Genomic DNA, 25,190 nt, shown 5'->3' on the forward strand with positions numbered 1-25,190 from the left:
TCTTTTGATGGTAAAATTAGATGATTTTTTGTCTTTAACTGGCTTGGCTAATGAAATGCAACAAAGAATACATGTCATTCAATTGAGCTTAGATTTACAGCAAGTGTGATGATGTCCTGCTCTGCCAACTCAGTCCCTGCCTGCATCAGCTGATGGCTCTACCAATGCCCTTCCACAAATCCAGTTGGCAGCTCTCACACAGGGCATGCTACCTAAGTTTCTTTAGCCTGCCTACGGTTGATGTGCATCTGCAAGCTGCTTTGCAACCCACTTCCAACACAGCTCCTCTTTCAGTTTATGCCTTAAGATTAGTAAATATACTGTCTCTAATGATATCTTGGTGTTAATGGCAGATGTGTTGCCACAATAGGTGTTTCTAAGAATAAATTAATCTATCACATTCTGATACAGATTACTTTGAATTTTTCCATGTACTCTTAAAGGACAAAAAGTGGAACAGGGAGTTAATTTTGTGAGTGAAGAGGAAGAGCCCTTCCATTTCTCTGTGGTTCCTTCATCTCTTTTCTGTGAAGACCAGCAATCGAGGCTCATATTGGAGCCCATGACTGGCACAGTGGCACCCAAAAACAGGTTAATGACATTATAATCTTAATGAGATAGCGATGAAATATGCTCCCCAATGGCATGTTATAGAAAGTCCAAGAGAAAACTGCATCAGATAATTGTAAACTGTTTTGTGCAGGTTGCCATTATTGGTGTCGTTCACACCTTCCTGTGAAGGTTATGTGAGTTTCAAAGTGGTTCTGAGGGTGAAGAAGAAGTCAGAGCCACTCACACTGATCATTAAGGCTGATTGTTTCACCCTGAGCACTTCTGTACAAGTTGAGAAGCCAGAGGGGGGCCTCAAAATGATTGCCCCCAACCACCAAGAAACTCTGGACTTTGGGGAGGTGAGATGATACAGACAAAAATATTCATATGTATATATGTACAGTCACCTTCCTTTACATGACAACTTAGAGCTTCCTGTGTGTCTTTCTGTACAGGTGGGGATTTCAGAGCAATCCACTTTTACTTTTCTGGTGTCCAATCTGTCAAGATTCATCCTGGAAGTGAACTTTGAACTAACGGGTCCCAAAGCACTGCAACAGCACTTAGTCACAAAAACACAAAATGCTGCCATCGATGCTGGGAAGCAGCTGCAGTCTTCACTGTGTTTTTCCCCCCAGTGCATTTGCAACCTCAAAGACGTCAAACTAAATATCAAGGTAATAGGCTGGTGTGGATTTTTACAGAAGTAACATGCTTTAAAGGATCATCGAGGCTTTTAAGTCTAAAGGAAAACATCATGCTTGTAGTTCTCTTTTAAGAAAAGCTCATGTACATGTAGGCAGTTTGGCTGAAGTTATCATTTTCATTAGCAGTTATTGTTATACCATAAAAATAGATCATCTTTTAGAACTAAGTCTGTCTATCTGAGTATTGTGTGATGTTTTTTTTTGTTTCCTTGCTGACAGTTTAACCAAAAGGCATTTCCAGTGGAAATGGGCTGACATATCCTGAGCATAACCATGTATAATGTGGCTTTGTAGCTTATCAAGGTCGTGCTAAAACATTTTTTGACAGATTTTCGAGCGCCGTGTACTACATAAAATTGGTTTGAGGTCTGTGAGCACAACCAGAATACATAAGGCGCACAGGATTATAAGGAGCACTGTCCATTTTTCAGACAATCAAAGGATTTTAAGAGCGACTTATTTTCCGAAAAACACGGTAATAACGACGGCCCGCTTGCATGCCCTACCAAAAAATGTGCTTTGGTGTGTATCTGACGGATGAAAGCCAAACCAGTTCCACACCACTGAAGTTGCACCATTTTTACAAACCAATTCTGGTTCATCTGTTTCATTCGACGATCCTCTTTCGCCTTCTCATTCTCCGTCGCCGCCATGCTTTTTCTGCCATGTGCGTATGAAAACAAAGGCACTGCGCATGTGCGTTTTACCCATATTCTATCGCGACATTTTATTTTCTTATCATTGCCTAACACTATACCGGTATTACCGTGAACGGTATGATATGGCCCAGCCTTAGGTGTGAAAGATAATAATTATTGAGTTTTGCTTTCTGGGCATTTCCCTTTCTGATGTAAATTTCTTCTTGATTCATCTCATCAGGTGAAACGTGGGCCAACATTTGCCTTTGATATAAAAGGCAAGGCTGTATCACCCAGTCTCGAATTCTCCTCTACCAAGCTTAACTTTGGGAAGTGCTTCTTGTACTGTCCTGGTATGGAACCGGCAACTCAGACCCTAGTGTTAAGGAACAATGGCAAGAGGGACATCAGGTGTGTTTAAGTCTCCGAACCATAAGCATGATTTTTTTATGAACTATTGGATTAGAGTTCGCATATTTATTAATATAATATAATATGTAATATTAATATTATATTAACACATAATGTTTTGCTGCAAATATCATCAAAGCAGAACAGATTTATTTTAAAATGTAAGGTAACTGACATTTGATATTTCTTATCTCTAAACTAGTTTTCTGGATTTATGGTAACTTAATGTTAAACAGTTGTTGTCGTAGTTTGAATTCCAGTTTTTCTAGGATTCAAGGTTCTTCAAACATTCAAAAGCTGTTACTGGTTTTACTCTTATCTGGCTCGTTGGCTGGTCCTGTCCTGGCCAACTCGGCATGATGCGTGGGAAGAAGAGGGAGACACTGCTGTAACTTTGCCTGAAGCAGATCTTTAATTCTTTTCATATAGGGCAGCAACATGACAATATCAGTTACACTCAAACATGTGCACATTCAAAACACTTTACAGTTGATTACAGTAACTTAATGACTGTGTCAGCCCTTCATGGTGGTTGCAGCTCAATGTCACATAATCTTGTCCCAGGCTTCCTACAACAGGAAGTAACATCACACAGAAGGTCCAGAAACAAGAGGATCATTTAGAGCCTGATTGATAAATTGCTTTTAATTCAATTTAGAATTTTTACTCAGCATTTTTTCAGTGTCGCAGTTTAAAAATACGCTTTTTTTAACTGCTGCAGCAAACCATGGATTACTCATTTACATTCTGCTCGAATCAGCCAGTTGTTGTATTTGTTCAGTTTATATGTTGCCACTGGGAAACTGCAGATTTTGATGTTGCATAGTTTATTTCTGTTTGACAAACTTTGCAAAATCAACACTCAGAACATCGTAAAAGGATGTTTCTCCTGCCTCTTCTTTACTTTTTAATTTGTGTTTATCATTCGTCCCAAATACAAATACTAGCATATCGCTAATATCGCTGATAGTGACGCCACCAATATATCAGTCAGGCTCTAGTATCATTCAGATTTTTGTTTTTTTGTGTCAGGTAACTCTGAGAACAGCACGTTGCTGTGTAGATAAACAAAAATTTGACTCACAGAATCTGATCCTTCAAATCTTGTGCTTTCAGCAGGATGCCTCAGTTCTGTTTCTCTCCACCACTCAGTTGTTACTATAATCAGAATAAATGAGACTTTGAGAGTCTAAAATTAGATTCCTGTCTTCTGCTCCTCAGCATCCAGTGCCAGTTCAAGAACACTGCTTTCTTGGAGATGGACTTCCATGCAGATATTTTGTCACCTGCTGGTGTAAAAGAGATACCATTCACCTTTTATCCTCGTGAGCCATGTCAGTACCACGAGAAGCTCACCTTCATCTTAAACAGCTGTGTCACAAAACAGGTGGAGATACTGGGGCAGGGCATCGAGATGAAGGTGAGAACCACTGTGCATGTGGTGGACTCAACAACTATATTTAGGTTTTTCGTCAAAATACAATTTTGTCGTAAAAAAAAAAGATAATAATTAAAATGATATTTAAAATAATAAAATTAGCACAAAGAGCAACAATAATAATAAAAGAGTATAAAATGATAATTAGAATTACATTTAATACAATAAAATCAGCACATTAGATTAAAACAATAAAATCAGGGTCAGACTGTGTCATAAGCCAAGGAGTAAAAATGGGTTTTAAAAGTGGACAGTGAAGAGGCCTCTCCAATGTGCTGGGGCAGATTGTTCCACAGATTAGGAGCCGCAATAGAGAAGGCCCTGTCCCTTCTGAGCTTTCTCTTGTACCTGGGTACCTCGTCGCAAGCTCCCCCAAGCAACGGCTTTCTTCTGTGTTTAATTTTACTTTTCCTTTATTTTTTCACGAGCAGCACTTGTCTCTAGGGCTGGGTATCGTCACTGATTTCTAGAATCGATTCAATTCCGATTCACAAGGTCCCGAATCGATTCGATCCACGATTCGATTTAATTCGATTCGATTCGATTCAATTTAAATCTGGGAAATTTTGACAGTCAGAAATATAATTCAGATCAGTACATTTACATATTTTTGTATCTATAAAAAGGAAGCTGACACTCGCAAGACTTTATCCAAGCTGTGAGCATCACAGCAGATGCCTTTGTGTCAAAGTAGCTGAAGATAAAACACAGAAAAACATGTAGGTGATTTTCCTGGCCTGGGATTTTATAAAAAATATTCTGCAGTACATCAAAAACGAAAGAAAACCATTAATTAATCAACATTACCTCTGACGTTACAGCGGTTTTATTAGAGACATGGCTAAGCATTTTGCATTTTGAATAATTTTAAAAAGTTTAAATTTGTTCAGTATTGAACAGCAGAAATGAGGTTTTCTTTTCGGAAGAATGTAAAAGGGAAAAAAACAGCGGCCGACAGCGCTGTAAGCAACAGTAGACTTGTGCGTAACAAGCAAGCGAATAATGAAGAAAGCGAAACTGTTCGAGAGAGAGGGGGAGGGAGAGAGGGAGAGAGAGAGAGCTGCGCATCGCAATGGAAGCAAAACAGTAAAAGAGGGAATTCATGACGATGTTTATGTGAAGCGTTTGGATCTTCTTTTGCTGCTGGTTCGGTCAATATTGTTTGGAGAGACATCAAACTAACAGCCTTAGAATCAGCGCATAAAGGGCGTGAACACAAAGCGCGGACCCGGATCAGCGAGCTGTCGGCTTTCACTTTCAGCCCCGACTGTGAGAAAGGCGACATCTAACTGATTCTGATCCGCGGGTCACGCCCTGTGTTTAAGTCTATGTGAAGAATCCCTGTACCTGCTCTCATTTACTGTTTGGTGGTTCTTGAAATTTTGTGAGATGTCACCAGAGATTCTGGCATTTCGGACACAATAAATTTATATTAAAAAATCGATTCAGGATTTTAATGAATCGATTTTACGTTATCCAAGCCAGAATCGATTTTAATCGATGAATCGATTATAAAAACCCACCCCTACTTGTCTCCTTGTGTACGACCGACAAACCTTACTGGACATAAAAGACGGTCTTTCTTATAACTTTCCGGAGTTCAAGTTTTGCAACACGGACGCTCCGTTTGCAGACCCCCCATTCATCTCACCTGAGACGCCTTTGTTCTCTGGCCCTGGAGGCCGCAAACGCCGACGCAGAGGGAGAAGATCTGGCGTTCTGGTTCGACTGAGACGGCGCACTTACAGACCACCATTACCCAGTTTATTACTGGCTAATATGCAGTCTCTGGAGAACAAGCTGTGCGAGATTCGGGCACGGATCTCATTCCAGCGAGAGATGCGGGACTGCTGCGTGATCTGCCTCACAGAAACCTGGCTATCGGACAAAGTACCGGACTCCGCAATACAACTGCAGGGGTTCTCTGTGCACCGCGCGGACAGGTCACAGGATCTTACTGGGAAAAGCAGAGGCGGTGGTGTGTGTTTCATGATCAACAACAGCTGGTGTGATTATGCGAACGTGCACCCGGTCAAATCCTTCTGCTCACCGGACCTGGAGTACCTGATGATTAAGTGCCGGCCATTCTGGCTACCGAGGGAATTTACAGCAGTGATTATTACGGCTGTTTACATTCCCCCACAAGCCGACACTGACCGAGCACTCAGGGAACTGTACAGCGCGATCAGCAGCGAGGAAACCGCACACCCAGAGGCAGCGTTTATCACAGCCGGAGACTTTAATAAGGGAAACCTGAAGAAAGTCTCACCAAAACTCCATCAACACATCCTTTTTAACACACGCGGAAACCGGCTACTCGACCACTGTTACACCTCTTTCCGGGATGCGTACAAAGCCCTCCCCCGCGCCCCATTCGGCCAATCAGATCACTGCTCCATCCTGCTCCTGCCCGCCTACAGGCAGAAGCTGAAACAGGAAGCTCCAACCCGGAGGGCGGTGCACTGTTGGACGGACCAATCGGAGTCTGCGCTGCGGGACTGTTTTGATCACGCGGACTGGGAAATGTTTCACGTGGCCGCCAGAGACATTGATGAATACACAGACTCAGTCTGTGGATTTATCAGGAAATGCGTGGAAGATGTAGTCCCATCCAGAACAGTCAAATCCTTCCCAAATCAAAAACCCTGGATTAACGGAGATGTTCGCGCGGCACTGGCGGCACGGAACACCGCCTTTGCCTCCGCGAACACATCGGACTACAAACACGCACATTACCAACTCCGGAAGACGATCAAAGCAGCCAAACGTGAGTACAGGGACAGGGTGGAGCAACAGTTTGACAACCCTCGGAGTATGTGGCAGGGACTAAACACGATCACAGACTTTAGAGGGAAAACCAGCACACCGCAGACCACGGCCTCTCTGTGTGAGGATCTAAACGTATTCTACGCTAGATTCGACGCAGCGAACACCATGAGACCGGACAGTGTGCGCACCGCGGATGACGTCAGTGCGCACACTGTGTCTGAGGAGGATGTGCGGAAGTGCTTCAGGAAGGTGAACGCACGCAAAGCTACTGGTCCGGACGGGATTCCCGGCCGCGTCCTCAGGTCATGCGCAGCTCAGCTGGCTGGAGTGTTCACGCACATCTTCAACCTTTCCCTCTCTCCGTCTGTAGTCCCAGCCTGCTTCAAAATGGCCACCATCGTCCCTGTACCCAAATCCTCCACCATCTCCTCATTGAACGACTGGCGACCTGTAGCCCTTACCCCCATCGTAAGCAAATGCTTCGAGAAGCTGGTCAGGGACTTCATCTGCTCTGCACTACCCGACTCACTGGACCCTCTACAGTTTGCATACCGCCACAACAGGTCCACTGATGATGCCATAGCCCTGACACTACACACTGCCCTGTCACACCTGGAGAAGAGAGACACGTATGTGAGGATGCTGTTTGTAGATTACAGCTCAGCATTCAATACCATCGTTCCCTCGAAGCTGGACAGGAAACTGCAGGATCTAGGACTGAGCAGCTCCCTCTGCAGCTGGATCCTTAGCTTCCTGTCTGACAGACGCCAGGTGGTCAGACTGGGCAGCATCACCTCATCCCCCATCACACCGAACACTGGTGCTCCACAGGGGTGTGTACTGAGCCCCCTCCTGTACTCACTCTACACCTACGACTGCACAGCCACTAACAGCTCCAACATCATTGTGAAGTTTGCGGACGACACTACAGTGGTGGGTCTTATCACCAACGGTGATGAGACGGCTTACAGGGAGGAGGTCAGCGCCCTGACCCACTGGTGTCAAGACAACCATCTCACCCTCAACGTCGCAAAGACAAAGGAGTTGATAGTGGACTTCCGGAGGTGCAGAGAAGTACACACCCCCATCACCATCAACGGCGCTGCTGTGGAGAGAGTGAGCAGCTTCCGGTTCCTTGGTGTACATCTGGCTGAGGATCTTACGTGGTCAGTACACACAAACAAAACAGTGAAGAAGGCGCAGCAGCGCCTCTTCTTTCTCAGGAGACTGAAAAGATTCGGCATGAGCCCCCGCATCCTCAGGACCTTCTATCGCTGTGCCATTGAGAGCATCCTCACTGGATGCATCACCACCTGGTATGGCAACAGCACCGCCTACAACTGCAAAGCTCTCCAGCGAGTAGTGCGGTGCTCTGAACGGATAATTGGAGGTGAGCTTCCCTCCCTCCAAGACATCTACAGGAAGCGCTGCCTGAGGAAAGCGGGGAGGATCATCAAGGACTCCAGTCACCCCAGCCATAAACTGTTCAGACTGCTTCCATCAGGAAGGAGGTTCTGCAGCATCCGGTCCCGTACCAGCAGACTGAGAGACAGCTTCTTCCATCAGGCCATCAGACTGCTGAACACGTCATAGACACCTCAGCTTCACTGCTGGAACTTTAACATTATGCACTCCATACTGTATATAAATGCCACTTGTTTTGCACATATTCAACTCTGTATATTTTATATATTTTATTATTATTATTATTATTATTATTATTTTTTTTTTTTTTTTTTTTTTTTTTTTACTATTTAATTTGTAAAAATGTGTATACACACACACACACACACACACACACACACACACACGTAGGAAAATATTTAGTATACACATCCAGAAATGCATATACTATTATATATTGTACATATATTTATTAGTTTCAGGTTGGCCATTCTTGTATTTTGCTCGTTTGTGTTGTTGTGTTTGCACATCTCTGTTGCTTGTGAAGCTCGCACACAAGAATTTCACTCGCATGTGCTGTGCCAGTGTGCCTGCACATGTGATGTGACAATAAAAGTGATTTGATTTGATTTGATTTGATTTGACCTCCAGGAGCAGCTTGTCAGCCTACACCTAGAACATAGATTGAATACCCACCTCACAGTGGTTATGGATGGATTAAAAGGCATCTTTTAGATCTAATATGGGCTTATATCAATATAGCATTTAACTGTATTATGTGTTTGAAAAAAGCAACTTGAACACATGTAAGATTTATAAAATCAAGCTACATATTTAATAATTTTATTGATATTAGATTTTCAAAAACCTGGATCCAATGTGAAGATGCTCTGATGTCCACTGGCTTCATAATTTGACCATAAAATGTATCAAAATCAGTATGTTTTTAATATCATATCCTGACTTTTTGTAGCTGGAAGTTGAGCATCCAAGGCAGAAGAAGGTGAAATTGGGACCTCTGAAACTGGGTCAGAAGATGAAAAAACAGGTGGTTCTAGTAAACCGCAGCAGTATCGACCTTTCTTGCACCCTAATGCTCAGCACAGATACACCAATTGATCAGAAGGTATGCAGACAGACAACGCAGGCAAGATATGCATAAACAGCAGTCCACTCGAGCAGCACTTCATGTCACCCTCTCTCCCAGGATCTGTGTTTCAGTCCAGAAGGTGAGCTGAAGCTGAAGTCTAGTGGCGGATCATGTAATGTTCAGATCCATTTCTCACCTCATCAGCGCATTCGTCCCTTCATTGCTGAGCTGCAGGCAAAGTGTTTAGGCTTGATCCAACCCCTGCTGACCATCCAAGGCTCTTGCCAGGTACATAAATTTCACTGTGAAACAGATAATCTGTTTCTTTATGTGTCTTGATCAGCATCAGCTTCTAGGAGTAAATTGTCACATAAAATATTTTTTAATAAACCTTTCCTTCAGACTTCCTTTAAAAAAGTTCTGAATATAGACTGTATTACTAATATGAATTAAACTGAATGCCATGATCTTATAACAACGATTACCGTTAACATAATTCACAAAAAACTACCAGGGTGTTGAAGTTCAGCTGGACCAGGACTGCCTTTCCTTTGGAGCTGTGGTCCAGCACTGCCAGGTCAAGAAGAAGATTGTCATGACGAATACTGGCGACAGTAGTGCCAGGTAAGGTTAGACGCTACCAGCAAACAAATCTCCACACAGACACACAGTATTGTATTATTGCAATCAGGTGTCACATGCACAGGATTATATCCTCCTATTTGCTTTTTACTTTTCAATCCACCTTCTTACAGGTTTAACTGGAAAACAGAGGATTTTCCTGCAGAGTTGTCCATTGTGCCATTAAAAGGATTTATCAACCCAGGGATGGAAGTTTCCTTTCAAGTGACGTTTGCCCCTGTGGAGCTGCGTAACGACACAAGATATGAGAATCTGTCCTGCTTTGTGGAGGGTTCCTCGTCACCCATCACCTTTACTGTCACTGGCTCCTGCATCGCCACCTCCACCAGCAGAGAGGTTTGACTGAAGCACCTTTTCAGACAAATACAGTGTTGAGTAATATAGTAAACAAACAAAAAAAACCATCTGATTGATCATTGGATAGTTACTTGTTAAGAGCTATTTCAGGTTAACTGAATGCTTTTGAAGACCAGTGAGGATGAGAATGTGTCATATTTACATGATGCATGTATGTGATCTAACTTTTAAAAACCACTGACTTACATCTGTAAGTGATTATTTGTGCTATTGAGTTAAAAGTGAGAGACTTTGATCTTACCTTTCAGTATTCACATGCAGAGCAGCAGTGCTTTATGTATTCAGTAAACTAACGAATTCTGTTTCCATTTAATTATTTTAAATAACCACATGGCATGGCATAGTTTCAGGTTTCTAATACAAATCTGCTCACTCACATGGGACAGTGTTTCCAGTAACCAGTCAATAAATTCAATAAATTTGAAACCAGATGATGGCACAATAGTAAAGATGACTGTGAGTGTTTCAGATTGTAGGAATGGTTAGAGGTCAACATCAGGCGATGTGAAACATATATAAGAGTTTTTAAAAAATATTACTTGGCTTCAATGAGCTCTGTAACACTAATGTCTACAAGAAGTCTATCTAGAGATTGAGTTGAAGGTAATCTAATTTTTTACCATGACACAGGAATTAATTTCTCATATCAGCAGATGTAGCTCAGATGTGGGAAGATTATGTTTTGACATCAGAAGTTTAAACGTCATACGTCATCTGTTCTTTGTAATGTCAGCGCCTTTGAGCCATCTGTCACTGAACTGTTGCTGCCCTCTCTCTGTGTGCAGGTGGTGAATTTTGTTTGCCCAGTTCGTGGCTCTCACACTCAGACCCTGTCTGTGCTCAACCCCACAAACCAGGGTTACAGCATCGCACCTGTCATTGAGGGTGAGCACTGGAGTGCTGCACTCTCTGTGAACTTCGAGCCCCACCAGAACACGGCATTCACGATCACCTACCGACCTATGACCATGACTACTTCTGGAAAGAAACATCAGGTAGAGGAGCAGTGCCATTTTAGTGGCACTGAGTTAAATATGAAATGCATGTAGATACGATTGATTGATTAAATGGATTTAATCCCTGAAAATTGTACATTTCTCCTTCCTTTTACCTCAGGGAACAGTCTTTTTTGCTTTTCCCGATGGGACAGGCATGCTGTACTCCTTGCAGGGAACTGCTGATCCTCCTAAAGCAGAGGACACTATTGTGCACGAGCTGCCGGCAAAAACTAGCCACACTGTGCTGCTCCCTGTGCACAACTGGCTCTCTAGGCAACAGCGGTAAAACACTTAAGACCACATTTACTAATCGGGGTAAAAACGCTGAAAGGTGTGGTTATATTTATGGGGAAGTTGCACTGTTTTCTAAGCACAGGCACAGTCAGTTCACTTTAATATGACATGCTGAATCAGCAAGGTTAGCACAAGGTCAAGAGATGATATTCAGCTAATTTACTAACAGGAGAAGTTTGTTAATGGAACCACCAAATATTGTTTATTTATGTGTAATAAAACTTTATTAAGGAAAAAAGTGTTTTTGCAGGTTAATAATGTAATTGCATTGATCAGAACAACCACAAACAACCGCTTCAAACTAACAAACAAATACAAAACATCAAAATAAGAAATGGGCTGCTATTAAAACTTCTCGAGGCATGATTACTGTCAGGATAAGGTCCAAATTCAGCATCATCATCCTTGCATTATCTTTTTTCTTCAGCCATATTTGTTGAAATTCCTGCCACAGAAGCCACAGAATGTTGAAAAGAACCTAATGCCAAAAACTGAAATTTAAGTTTTGTTGCTGCTGATATTGTGTGTCTCCTTTAGTTTGGAGGTCCCAGGTGGCTTGGTATAAGTTTTTATCACATCTTTGTCTGGATTTCCAAATAAAGTGACACGAGTGCAGAAACGTCTCCTAAATCTCTGCAGCAGTAACTGACACATTCAAGTGTAAAAAATAATGTTTTTTTTCTCCTACTTTAAATTGCATGTTGCCATTGTTAAAAATCCATCCATCCATCTTCATCCGCTTTATCCGAGGCCGGGTCGCGGGGGCAGCAGCCTAAGCAAAGAGGCGCAGACCTCCCTCTCCCCAGCCACCTCCTCCAGCTTATCTGGGGGAACACCAAGGCGTTCCCAGGCCAGCCGAGAGATATAATCTCTCCAGCGTGTCCTGGGTCTGCCCCGGGGTCTCCTCCCGGTGGGACATGCCTGGAACACCTCACCCAGGAGGCGCCCAGGGGGCATCCTTGTCAGATGCCCGAACCACCTCAGCTGGCTCCTTTCGATGTGGAGCAGCAGCTGCTCTACTCTGAGCCCCTCCCGGATGGCCGAACTTCTCACCCTATCTCTAAGGGAGAGGCCAGCCACCCTTCGGAGGAAGCTCATTTAAATCATTTGTTAAAAATCTGTTATTAAATATTTAGCAGCAAAATATACCACTGTCTTTACCAGCTTTTTTTTTTTTTTAAATATGTGTATGCTGACCCAGAGATAAAAACTGTAGCTGGGTAAAGTGGAAATCGAAAATTTAAATATTCTAGCACTTTAATAAAAAGTGGAGGGAATGATCTCAGTCATGTCATGAATGTTCTCATCTGTGTTCTCAGGTTCCTTGTGCAGCTAGAGATAGTGAAGCCTGATAAACCAGATGCTACAGTGTCCCTCAGGGGCATCAAGTTCATCGATGTCCCCGCCCATGCTAACAGGGACTATGAAATGTCTTTCTTTACATATACAGAGGGACAGTTTAACACCAAGGTTTGATCAAACATTACACATTTCCAGATCTGAACTGACATTTGTTACCCATCATGACATCCTTTAATCTTTTTCTTCAGGTGACATTCCGTCACCATGAGACAGGTGAGTACTTGTTCTACCTCGTTACCTTCAAAGCCACGTCTCCAGGAGTCCTGTCCACCATAGAGTTAGTGACACCAGTTCGCCGGGCGGCCTCAGCCACCGTTCAAGTAGAGAACCCCCTGACCACAGCTTCCTGCCTCACCACTGAGTGTAAAAGCCGTGATATCATTGTCCCACCTCAGCACACGGTGCCAGGCCAGTCCAAGGTGAATACTGAATGCGTCTTCCATCATACTTGGAAAACAAACAAACAAAACCCCTAACTGTGTTTCCATAAACAAACTCTAATAGGCACTGTCTGTGAATGTCTGCCTTTCCTTTTAGGGTGTTTTGCCTTTCGAGTACAAGCCTCTGCAAGCAGGCGAGTCTACAGCACGGCTAACTTTGTTCAGCAGTGAGCTGGGCCACTTCCACTATGATCTGCTTCTCAGAGCTCTGCCTCCAGCACCAGAGAAAACTGTGCACTTTAACGCTTTACTGGGCCGTAGCCACACCGTCACTGTAAAGTTTATCAACTATGCCCGCTTCAAAACCACGTACTTCTGTAAGGTAAAAACAAAACAAAGAAGAAGAAATAGCCCTCTTCTGTCTTTGTATACATTCATGCTAGGATGACTTTATATGCATTCAGTGTCAGCCTTCATCACTTCTTAAGACACCTTTTTATGTGTTCTTTATAATTTGTCAACACACAACTCAGTGTCTGTATCTTTCTGCCAGTTTTAAACAGAAATTTTCTCGTGTTGTCTCTCTCCTCCAGACTGATTACCCAGACTTTATCGTGGACAAGAGTGTGAGTGTAACTCCGGGTTTCCACGTGGGCTCAGAGGCCAGCGTGGACGTCTGTTTTGAGCCTTCTCAGCTGGGAGAAGTGAAAGGCCAGCTCAGCCTGTCTTCAGGAGTTGGTGGAGAATACATATTTCCCTTACATGGGTTATGCTTGCCCCCCCAGTCTCAGGGCCCGTTCAGCATTAAAGCTGGTGGGAACATCATCATCCCCTTCAAGAATGTGTTCCTGCAAACCACAGCTTTCTCTTTTCTGGTAAAGACCAAGTAGAATTTGTGAAAATGGGCACAGTGAGAAAACCAGACCAAGCAGTGGCGTAAAGCTAAAAATATCTTATTGACATAACATTAAGTGATTTCCAACATACTAATTCAAACACATCAAAAAAAAGTCAATGTTATTAAAAACAGGGATGTTTTACTGCGGAGTATTTACACTGTGTTCACTGTGACACCATGAAACATTAAATTTAGCCTGGAACAGATGGCAGAATTGTGCAACTCTGTTGTGCAACCCTATGTTTCAACAGATTTGACTCCTGCTTCTCTCTGATACAACTTTCACTTTAGCAATTTTTTTTAGCATTGATAAATGCTTCAGTTTATGTGCTTCACTTAATAGTGCAGCTTATTTTGATTTTATGTAACCTGAACCCTGTTTATGCCTATAGGTTGACAACCACCATTTTATAGTCAAAGGAGGGGGAAGCATCAAATCCAAAGAGATTCAGAACATCCAGGTGTCCTTTGAGGCTCCTCCAGATGGCTCTCCAGGACCGTGGTTTGGCACCTTGACCATCTCCAGTCAGAGCTCTGAGGGCTACAGGAAGCCCTACTCATGGGTCTATTACCTGAAGGGCCACCGCCCCGAGTCATTATAGAAACATGCAAATATAGAAAGACAGAGATGCCAACATGAGTACAATGAAAAAGACATTGATTGCCAGATTGTACGATGGTCCAGTTGCATATGCTGACAAGTGACTTATCTGAAGCTTCATTAAGATTTTATTGCCAAAATCCAGAATATCTCCTTGTGTAGTGCGTGATTCAAGTAATTAGCTGACAAACCTGTCAATAAATATTTAACAACTGACTGAATAAATTCTGCAAAGAAAACTCGGAGATGCCTGTTACTGCACACACATGGGGGGAATCATGAGTTCATTTGAACAGTATATGTGGTCCATTGATAGGTCCAGTTAGATCACTTGACTTCCTTTTTGTATCATAATGACCCATATGTTAACTTTTCACCTAAGTGAATTCATCCAAACTGGCCTGTTTGCTGTTAGACTCATGGCACATTATGTGGAAACTAGCTATACAGCAGTAACTTTCTTATTATCCAAAGTTAGAGCTATCACATCACACATGGTGAGGAGCTGCAGTGTATATGCAAAATTCACTCTTTTTACTTCTTAAGGAAAAACACTTTGATACAACCTTTGTCAGACTGTTCCGGTGGCCCACTCTTCCTCTTTTCATGGTGGAAAGAACAAACTTAATTAATTAAACCAAAGTGCACATAAGATGTAATTTACAGACTTGTGCTTAATCATTTATTAATCATAAACAATCAGCCCAGCTTTACTGCTTGCAACAACAAGCCAGAAAAAAAAAAACCCACACAAAACAAAAACGCAATATCCCTGCATTGCAGCAAGTCACATGGTACAGTTGTAGCAAAAAGTTTTGAGAATGACACAAATATTGGTTTTCACAAAGTTTGCTGCTTTTTGTTTTTATGATAGCAATTTGCTTATAATGCAAAACGTTTAGAAGAGTGATCAGATGAATTGAAAAGTCCTTCTTTGCCATGAAAATGAACTTAATCCCAAAAAATCCATTTCCACTGCATTTCATTGCTGCCATAAAAGGACCTGTTGACTGAGGACAATGTCCTGACATCAGTATAACTACTAACATATTGTGACAACTTCTGATTATCCATAAACATATGACTAATATGCGGTGAGCCAGAGAATCTGCTGTAGTTCTGCTTTGGCCACTGGTTCTCTTAAAATGTAAAATTAACTGATATATCAGAAAAGGCAGTCAGCAGTTGGACCTCAGTTCATGTGCTCAATTATGTTTTCTTTTTTTACAACAGGAAGTAAATCTATTTATAAAAGTGAACAGTATATAGCTATAGCTACAACTCAGCACTGCAATGCTTTAGCTAAATAGGTATTCAGAGAGGAATAAAACAAAAAGAAAATAATAAATGATAAAGGATCAGGAGTGGGTATTATGGTATTTTTTCACAGACCCACGGCAGAGACTTCCTGCATGAATAATCATTCCACAAAGTGTTGTTAGATATCCTGATATGAGCACAGTCCTGTTCACCATACTGTGGGTCTCCACTGCCATTATTAGGTTGGCCATCTGCCCAGTACCTGACAGATCAGTGAGCACAATTATTATCTTTGAGAAAATAATTAGTTCTGAAACAACAAAGGATGAAAAGATTTTTATAACATCAAAGATTACAGATGATAAAATCAGTTTCCTGGCTTGATTAATCCACTGAATTTATGGATCTACAAACTCTGTAGCTGTTAAGAACAAATTGCAACAAAATGCAAAACAAAACTTGGTGAAAAAAATAAGCTACTCTGTGTTTTTTGTTTGTTTGTTTGTTTTTCTCTGTCAGGAGATGATGCAGGGACGTGCAGAGAGGTTTAAAGGGGCGGGTGCTCAAAGTTAAAAAGGGGCACATTGAACCAGGCTGAATAACAACAACACACATTCATCAAGAATCTAATATGGGCAACAAGGCAAAGCAAACGTCGCCAATGTTTTACCTGATGGGTACATGGTAAATGGCCTGCATTTGTATAGCGCTTTTCTAGTCCTTAAGGACCCCTAAGCGCTTTACACTACATTCAGTCATTCACCCATTCACACACAGGCGATAGCAAGCTACATTGTAGCCACAGCCACCCTGGGGCGCACTGACAGAGGCGAGGCTGCCGGACACTGGCGCCACCGGGCCCTCTGACCACCGCCAGCAGGCAAACATGGGGTTAGTATCTTGCCCAAGGATATTTGGCATGCAGCCAGGAGGCAGCCTGGGATCGAACCACCGACCTTCTGATTAGTGGCTGACCTGCTCTGCCACCTGAGCTACAGCCACAGTACAATGTTGCTGTTGAGGGGTTTCTGCTGCTCCTGCTGCTGATAGTGCTGGAGGGCAGGGCTGTGTTGATCTGAGACTGTAGACATTAAAAAGTCCACAGGAGAGATGGTAGCTGATTAAACAAGTGTCATGAGATAATAACAAAATGCAAAGATTGGTGACAGCGCTTGGAACCATAAGGCAACAAAAAACTGTGACATAAACTCGGCTCTGCCTGTGAATCACTCTTTGCTTCTCTTCTTCCTTCCTTCCCATCATTTCATATATATCTCTCCACTTGCTGTCCATCTGAGAACAAGGCACAACTTGCTATTGCAATAAACTATAATCTAATTATCCACACCTAACAACTCTTGCACTTAATCTATAATAAAATGATGACAGAAAAATGTTATAGCACTGCCTTTAGTAGCCTCATACAGCTCCTGCTGTTTCCTCCTCATGTCCTTACCAGCCATGTCTGCACAATGTTATATCATGAGTAATATTTTTTTAAATCCAGCTAAATAAAACACACTCATGCACGCACACACAGGGACATTTTAGACCTTCTTCAGAATACTGTATATACTATGGGCATCATGGTGCTGATCCAGAATCCTTACATTATTATTTATAAAGCAATGAGGAGGGGGAAGTAATAAATAATGTCATTATGATGATTCCATTTGTTTCACTATCCACTCTGTGCAGGGGCAAAGCTTATTACATGTTTAAACTGTAGAGATACAATAATTTTACTGCTGTAAAATCCAACTTTTGTCTTATTTAAAATATAAATCTAATATAATCTGTTTCTTAATGTATGTTCTTTAAAATACAGCGTGTGTTTTTAATATATTATAATTATAATAATTATTATGTGGACATGCATATTAGATCGTTTTTTAGTGAAATATAATCCCTCCAGAAAGGCAGGAAAAGCCCGGAAACTTACTTTAAAACTAAATATGTTCTAAATACTTTAAAACTAAATATGTTCCCTAAAACGGTGGACAGAGCTACAGACCCATGACAGCCTTACACAGGTAGCCAGCAGCTATGACCAGCACTACCTGTGCAGTTAATAAAAGGACAGGTAATGTTTGTCGCGCTGTTGCACACACAGCACGCTCGTTTGTTTCAGTTCGTCAGTTGCAACAAGACAGCTTACCAACGTGTACGTAATAAGCTAATACTCCTGTGTGCTACACACTACAGTGTACACTGTACACCTACTTACTGGTTTTGTCGCATCAGTCTGTGTCTCTGAGTTAACTTGTGTTTCTCCTACAGCTCCGGATCGCAAAAAATGCGCGTGCTCTTTGTGAGCTCGTTCCCGGCTCGTAACCAGCGCGTTCTGCCGTCAAGGGCGATCATTGGTTAAATGTGATCATGTGACTGATGCAAGCCAGATCCTTTTATTTAGCAAAACTGTGATTAATAGTTAAATATTATTGTTGAGGGGCACAGACAGGACTCCGCACGCACACACACATTAAAAAAAAAAAAAATAAATAAATAAATAAATAAAAAAAATTGAAAAGTTGCCTCAACAAAAGGGCACTTTGGGCACTCATCAGGAAAGGGGCGGGTGCTCAAGGCCCTCTAGCCCCCCCCCTCTGCACGTGCCTGAGATGATGGTAGTGTTGGCTGGTGTCTCCTATATGTGGTTTTATTTCTGTTATTCATTTTTAACTGTGTGGTTAACACATTTGACTTTCACAAATAATATCCCCAGTTTAATTCCAGGAGACAATTACCCAGGTTAAAATCTGTGCTAAATCAAAACCCTGTGTTTTCACCTGCTGTGGTAACCCCATGGGAAATAAGGAAGCAGCTAAAAGTACATTCTTCATTCTAAAATGCTTAGTTAATATCATGTATGACCACCATAAGGCTATCAAAATAACTCAATTTTTATGATTTTCAGCGATTGACATCTAAGTCTATTAGTGAGTTTATTTGTGAGCAGCATGTATTATAAATATAATTAATATAATCTGCCAAAATGACAGCTTACTTCAGATTAAGAGGAGTTCCGTCTACCCATTTCCATTTTCCCTCTTCTTCTATATCATGTAAACCAATCCAAGTCGATGTTTTGGTGAGCCTAGTAAGGTACTCCTGTTCAGAAAGAACAAAAACATGAATTCCCATTTGGGAATTTAGTTTATTTAGTTTATACATACATTTTAATGAAATTTGCAGATTGTCTTGGTGGAGTTTAATAAACTCAGCCGTCTGCTCTTTGCTCCCTAAAATATAACACTGGACACTGGAGTAAAATCTCTACCATCTCACACTTCTGTTTAATCAGTTATCTGTTTGACGTTTATTCAGCTGTGTGAAAACTTTAATCTCAGCCAAACCAATTTACTCACAAACAAAACACTGAAAAAAGCCAAACAATAACATTTTGAAGTTAACTAAGTGACTTATATATCATGTTTAACCTGAGTAGCGAAAGACCGCAGGGGGTTTGACAACAATGTGCTGGGAGTTCGCTGTTTTGGCCGGCTCTAGTGAGCCATTCATCTCCTCCTTTGGCCAGCTTATTATCCCTGCAGGGTACCTGATCACAGGCAGGGCGTAGGTGTTGACAGCCCGGATCTTATTCTTACCTTTCAGCTGACTCCTCGGGACTTGCCTGGTACTTGGTGGTTGCAACTTTCCTAGTGTTCTCCTTATGGTTCCCATTTGCCCTTGAGTACCCCAGCTACAAGTACCTGTTGTTGCCTTCTTGTAGTTTGATCCCTTCAGTTCTACTTTCCCTCTCTTCGTTATCATCCAACTACACTTCTCCAGTCCAAACAACATTCCGATGTCATTGCTGTGTATCCTGGTGGTGTGGATCAGCGAATCTCTGTCACATTCACTCTTGGCATACAGCTTGATGTCATCCACGTAGAGGAGGTGGCTGACGATTGGCCCATTCTGTAGTCAGTATCCGTAGCCAATCTTGTCAGTGATCTCACTGAGCGGTTTCAGGCCTATGCAGAACAGCAGTGGAGACAGTGCATCTCCTAGGTAGAACCTGCACTTGATGGTGACTTGTGCTATGGGCTTGAAGTTGGCCTCTAATGTATGGGCTCTAGTGTTGTACGCCACATACACATTGAGTTCCTGATGACGGCTCTTAGGGTCCTGTTGATTTTGTATAGTTCTAGGCATTCCAGGAACCCAGGTGTGGGGCATCTATCCAGGCAGCACACAGGTTGCTGAGCCTAGTCTTGCTGTCTCAGACAACTGCTCGGTCTACCAGTAGCCTCCTTTCTGTGCCCCGCTCATGTAATGAACCATAGCTTACCCACTACGATGCTTGACAAAAGCTTCCATTTGGTACCAAGGCTAGGACCACTCCCTTCTTGGGGTTTTTGGGGATCAAGACTCTCCGGCCTTCAGTCATCCATTCAAGGTGTCTCTCATCGATTCAGTGAATACTCAGCCTCTTCAGCCAGTAGGTGTGGCCATGGTGAAGTCTGGTGCTGTCTAACTCTTCACTGTGATGATTACTAGACCATGTTCAGGGTCTGTGATAATCACTGCGATGGTTAAATCACAGTGATGAGTACTGGACTTAGATGGATATCATCCATCTACGGTAAGTTCAGGGAGCAGCCCACTTCTCATCAGAATGTTCTGGTACCTCAACACCTGACGCAGGCCTTGTTAATCCGGTCACGTCCGAGCCTGTATGGCTCCATATTTATCTTTTTTCGCTAATGTCTGTGGTAAGCTATACCATTATACTACACACACACTAGACTTCTTCCACAGTATCCAGAGTGAGATGGAGTAACAGCTGTTTCAGGGTTTAATAATTGCTGGGACATAAAAATATGTATAGTATGTTTGTTTGCTTTGCTGTAAAATGTCAGTTTTTATAGTTTTTCTCCTGCTTTGACCCACCCTCTAGTTCTCATCTGAAGATGTATTGCCAAAACAGCTCAATTGTAGTTAACAATTAAATTTACTATATAATCAATTATAACTGGCTGCAAAATAATTTCATATGTCAATTATTATAGGTCCGTCAGTATTTGGGAGCTGAATCTTCAGCCCTGCTGAAAGCCTAGATGGAAGCTTGTCAAGTAAAAGTGAAGAAAGGAGCATAAACGAGACGCGCAGCATACAGGAGACCGCAAAGCTGAGAGCAGAATTGATCAAATTAGGAGCTAAAATAAAAGACTGAAGTGATAGCTGTTTTTATTTTCAGCAATTTTCCATTTTTAAGGACAAAAGGTTTCAAACTTGTCCACGCCTTAAACCTCATGTGTGTTTAATCTAGTAGTAGCAAATGCGTAAAAATAAGGGATTTATGAGGACACTGAATAAAAAATAGCTTCCTTGAAAACAACATTTACAATTTAGTATTGAATGAAAATAATCTATATACAAAGTGTCTTTGAATGGCACAGAGCCATTGCTCAGTGTCTGAGCGGCAGAACAGCAGAATCTTAGCTGGAAGCTCACAAAACCATTTCAACAACCACCACACCGCTAAAACTAGACATCTCACAAATTCCAAAAATGCAGGTTTCATCACACTCAGAAGTAATGAATGAGGGGTATGAATATGAATATTCATGTATAAACACAGTAAAACACATACATATGAACTGTACCTGTTCTTTAGCGCAATCAATAACCACCAGATCTGCTCCTCTGGCTCTGCAGTCCCTTCTGGCTGCATCCCAGGAACCAGAGCTTCCAGAGAGGAGATAGCAGCTACAGCTGAAACTACTCCATCCTGCAGGACATTGTATAACTAGAAGAAATTAAAAACAAGTAATATTTCAGTAAGGTTAATGAAAAATATTTAATGAACCTTACAACAATGCTCATTTGATCTGTTTAATTAGATTTATCTATAGTTTATTCACCTCCTGACTTTTATATTTGTTTGCCTGTGTATATTTACTATGGTGACAGTTTTTGTACTTAATCTATTTTAGGGCTGCAACCAATATTTTAATAATCAGTTATTCCATTCAGTAATCAGATAAAAAGTACTTTTTTCTTATTAATGGGCAATAATAAATGTTCAAAAGAAAAAAATCACAAGTCTTTTAAAATGAACTCATCATCAGTTTATATTTTAGAAATTGCTGTTGCAACTCTTTCATGTATTTACAGGCCATATTAAAAAAATTCTTAGATGCAAAAATAAATATATGATGTCAAGTGCAGTAGTGCCCAATGAAATAATACAGCCTAAACTAATCATTCCAAGGTTTTAAACATTATTAGGAGACAAAAAACAAACAAGCAAAAAGTATTTTATCTCCTGGATGAGGTGTTTTTGTGTAAGTGTTTTTGTGCCTGTGTCTGTGTGCTTTAGTTTTCTAGTAAATGTGTTGTTGTAAGCCTTTAGAGGAGCATGTGGGAGTTGCAATGAAGAAAAGAGAGCATATCAGTGTTCTGATATTTGCCTTGTGCATGTTTTTACTAGCCTACAAAAGAAAAAAAAATTGAACAGAGTTTTTTTTATATTATTTGACTTTAAATCTGAAAATGACGTTATAAAAGCATCTTCTATTCACGTCAGAGTTAGCTAAATACATGATTTTATGTTAGCCTCCCCCCACCTTAATGAAGAGGGTGAGCTCAGGTGGAGTGAAGAAAGCATGTTTGGTCTTGGTTTGTTGCATCCAAAACAGCAGCACTTGTGGCTAAAACTTTACTGGGAACCTGCCAGGAGTCCTTAATGAAGCCAGCTGTTCAACAAACTCCACCATGAAAAAAATTATTTGCAGCTGTTCTCATCTGACTTATTCGGTTTACACAGCAAAAATCTGCAATAAAGCTACATCGGACTAATAAAGGTAATAAAGTTAAAATATGCAGATGAACTGCTAGCTTAGCCTGATAGGATGGTTAGGTAGATTGCTTAAATCATCCTACTAATCTAAGGGTGAATCTAAGGTGGGAGGGGGGGGACATGGGGTGTACTAGAAAATATTTATTTCAAGTTTTTCCAAGCATTATCTTGCATATTTAGATTAATATCAAATATAAATAAATTAGATATTAATTCAGTTGTATTAATATATATAAAAAATACTTTTTTCCTTTTCTTCTATATTGATTATATATTACATATATCTATTATATATCTTTATATTTATTATCACTACATTATATTTCTCACGTTGGGTGATCAGTGTATTACAGCAACCAAAACAAAACCAAAACAACAACAACAACAACAACCCATGACTCAATACAATAAATACAGTTTCACAAAAAACACATTTTGAAAAGTTAAATGTTATACTGTGTCAATATCAATATCAATCAATATCAATCATTCCAAATCCAAATTAGAACTTTGGCACAACCATAAACTGTAAATAAAGAAGGGACGTCTCTGAAAAGTGAGGCCAATCCAAAAGTGCTTTAAATGCCTCTCTGAGAATTAGAAGGTGAAATATTGAATTTGATGTGTGCAGAAGAAAACAGTTTTCCATGTCAGACAAATATCTTGAAAGAAAAAAGATTATTATTATTATTATTATTAATAATAATAATAATAATAATAATAATGAAGGTCTGTGAAGAAGGTCTGTTATTATCAGTCTTCTGCAGGTTAACATCTCACTATTGTTGCTGTCTTTCCCAGAGTAAAAGTAAAAAAATTAAACTGCAATCTACCTAAGTTTTACGCAATATGCAAAATGCAGCTACAGTAACTGCTCCTAACTTCTAATAACTGGGTGAAACTGATAGAAGGTTGTGTTTAGAGACTCAGTGATTTGTGAATCTCTAAACAAACCTGTAGATCAGAAAGTGATGTCTCGGTGAAAAGATGCATCACAACTGAATCAAACATGACCACAGATGAAACAAGTAAAATAACAGTTAAAAAAAGATTTAAAGGATATTGAGATAAAAATAAGAATATGTAGTGTCAGTGTAAGGGCTATCAGCTTCCTTTTCAACTTCCTTAATGAAAATACATTAAGGATACTTGTTGTGGATTCAATCATTTTATAAGTCACTAAACACCATTAAATACATTTCACATATGTGTCAATGAAATACAGCCCTTAAATTATTTTAGTACCATTCAGATTTGTAAATGTAAATTTGTGACAAGCATAAGGTACACTGCTGCACTGCAGCTTTATAGTGACAAGCAGTGATACGGATAATGGTTCATATGATATTTTCCTAATGACTGAAATTTGATTTTAAAAATGTGTTAAGTCAGAAGAAAATGATTACATCATTTGTTTGGAAAATGAATCACTACATTTCCGAGAAAAACCTTTTAGAGACACAACAGCTCACACGAGGACTCACTCTGCTTTTTAAGCTCTTCAGTCTTTTTAGTCAGCAGATCTCGCTCCTCAGTCATGGAAGAAAGTTGGTTACTGACTGCAGAGATGTTTTTAGTCAGCAGATCTCGCTCCTCAGTCATGGAAGAAAGTTGGTTACTGACTGCAGAGATGTTTTTAGTCAGCAGATCTCGCTCCTCAGTCATGGAAGAAACTTGGTTACTGACTGCAGAGATGTTTTTAGTCAGCAGGTCTCTCTTCTCAGCCTGTGCCGACACATGTTCAGCTGAATTGTGGTCTGAAATAAAAGGAAATAACATTGATGCTTTCATTGATTGAGGCACAAAAGATCTAAATAAAAAATATTTTAAAATTCTGACTGTAATTTGTGAAACATATTAATTATGTAAACCAGTTTTATGCTTGCACAAGTTATTGTTGCTGTGATCTTGTCGTCTTCAAGATAATTTCAAGAGGATCTTGAAATGGAAGAATCAAAAATTCCACATTGCATTCCAAATTTTATTAAAAATTACATACATTAAATTACATTAAAAAATAGCTCTTAATCATTCACATGGTGACTGATGATCAGTAGAACAACTATCCATGAAAAATCCAACTCACAGAAGAAACTAACTGTGATAAGTCCAACCAGCAATAAAACAGTGAGCAGGCTCAGGGAGAGAATAACACCCAAATAGAAACTTCTCCTAGAGCTCCTCTGACCTGAAAAGAAGACAAAAAGAAAAACAAACAAGGAACCCAAACAAATGTTCAGTAGTAATACGAGATGTTATAACCTCCTTGTTCTATCACTTCCCTTTTACCTGTGTAATTTGTTGAAGGTGTTGGGTTGTCAGGTTTAACGCATTCATCATTTGCATATATTGCCTCCATTGCATACATGGATTTGGATTTTTTTGGAGTTTTGGAGAGCTCGGCTCTGCAGCACAGGATGAGTGAAGTGTGAAAGTCTCACTGGTTTCAGTTGATTCTCCTTTTAAATTCAGAGGAAGTCGCATATTTCAGTGGTTTGTGCAGCTATGCAACCACTGAAACTTGATATGTTCTTAATTAAGCCGTATATACATGTGATAGTCATACGAACTCAAACTGCTT

General features: G+C 40.8%; 2 protein-coding genes and 1 long non-coding RNA gene across 3 annotated transcripts in view; 1 reads left to right on the plus strand and 2 right to left on the minus strand.

The window, feature by feature from the left end:
• LOC146690185 (axonemal central pair apparatus protein HYDIN-like) overlaps window positions 1-14,766 on the plus strand; it is a 70,782-nt gene extending 56,016 nt beyond the window's left edge. The window contains exons 78-93 of the mRNA XM_085435064.1: window positions 444-591; window positions 704-911; window positions 1,008-1,229; window positions 2,139-2,308; window positions 3,530-3,728; window positions 8,893-9,045; window positions 9,127-9,297; window positions 9,524-9,633; window positions 9,765-9,987; window positions 10,794-11,003; window positions 11,125-11,288; window positions 12,620-12,770; window positions 12,851-13,081; window positions 13,200-13,424; window positions 13,636-13,917; window positions 14,333-14,766. Coding sequence (XP_085291190.1) covers window positions 444-591; window positions 704-911; window positions 1,008-1,229; window positions 2,139-2,308; window positions 3,530-3,728; window positions 8,893-9,045; window positions 9,127-9,297; window positions 9,524-9,633; window positions 9,765-9,987; window positions 10,794-11,003; window positions 11,125-11,288; window positions 12,620-12,770; window positions 12,851-13,081; window positions 13,200-13,424; window positions 13,636-13,917; window positions 14,333-14,542 — 3,077 coding nt within the window. The 3' untranslated portion in view covers window positions 14,543-14,766. The remainder of the gene's footprint in view (window positions 1-443; window positions 592-703; window positions 912-1,007; window positions 1,230-2,138; window positions 2,309-3,529; window positions 3,729-8,892; window positions 9,046-9,126; window positions 9,298-9,523; window positions 9,634-9,764; window positions 9,988-10,793; window positions 11,004-11,124; window positions 11,289-12,619; window positions 12,771-12,850; window positions 13,082-13,199; window positions 13,425-13,635; window positions 13,918-14,332) is intronic.
• On the minus strand, window positions 2,439-3,532 carry LOC146690187 (uncharacterized). The gene is made up of 2 exons (XR_014915678.1): window positions 3,393-3,532; window positions 2,439-2,877 (listed from the first exon to the last, which is right to left on the minus strand). It is a non-coding gene; the product is annotated as an uncharacterized LOC146690187 (long non-coding RNA).
• A 429-nt stretch (window positions 14,767-15,195) lies between the features above and the next one.
• On the minus strand, window positions 15,196-25,044 carry LOC146690188 (uncharacterized). Its single transcript, XM_085435063.1, has 6 exons — window positions 24,899-25,044; window positions 24,696-24,797; window positions 24,094-24,366; window positions 21,414-21,556; window positions 18,809-18,912; window positions 15,196-16,063 (listed from the first exon to the last, which is right to left on the minus strand). Exons 1-6 carry the CDS (start codon window positions 24,975-24,977, stop codon window positions 15,913-15,915), a joined length of 852 nt encoding a protein of 283 aa, XP_085291189.1. The 5' UTR covers window positions 24,978-25,044; the 3' UTR covers window positions 15,196-15,912.
• Window positions 25,045-25,190: the final 146 nt, after the last annotated feature.

Source organism: Copadichromis virginalis, linkage group LG16 (genome assembly GCF_057382275.1).
Source record: "Copadichromis virginalis isolate Kocher_CV1m ecotype Utaka linkage group LG16, C_Virginalis_male_GT1.1, whole genome shotgun sequence".
NCBI classification, from domain to species: Eukaryota; Metazoa; Chordata; class Actinopteri; order Cichliformes; family Cichlidae; genus Copadichromis; species Copadichromis virginalis.

Excerpts from the sequence above, each read along its gene's own strand:
- LOC146690188 (XM_085435063.1), bottom strand. The coding sequence starts at position 24,977 with ATGTATGCAATGGAGGCAATATATGCAAATGATGAATGCGTTAAACCT. Across the intron at positions 24,798-24,898 it reads ACCTTCAACAAATTACACAG|GTCAGAGGAGCTCTAGGAGA; the intron begins GTAAAAGGGAAG and ends TCTTCTTTTCAG. Across the intron at positions 24,367-24,695 it reads TATCACAGTTAGTTTCTTCT|ACCACAATTCAGCTGAACAT; the intron begins GTGAGTTGGATT and ends CTTTTATTTCAG.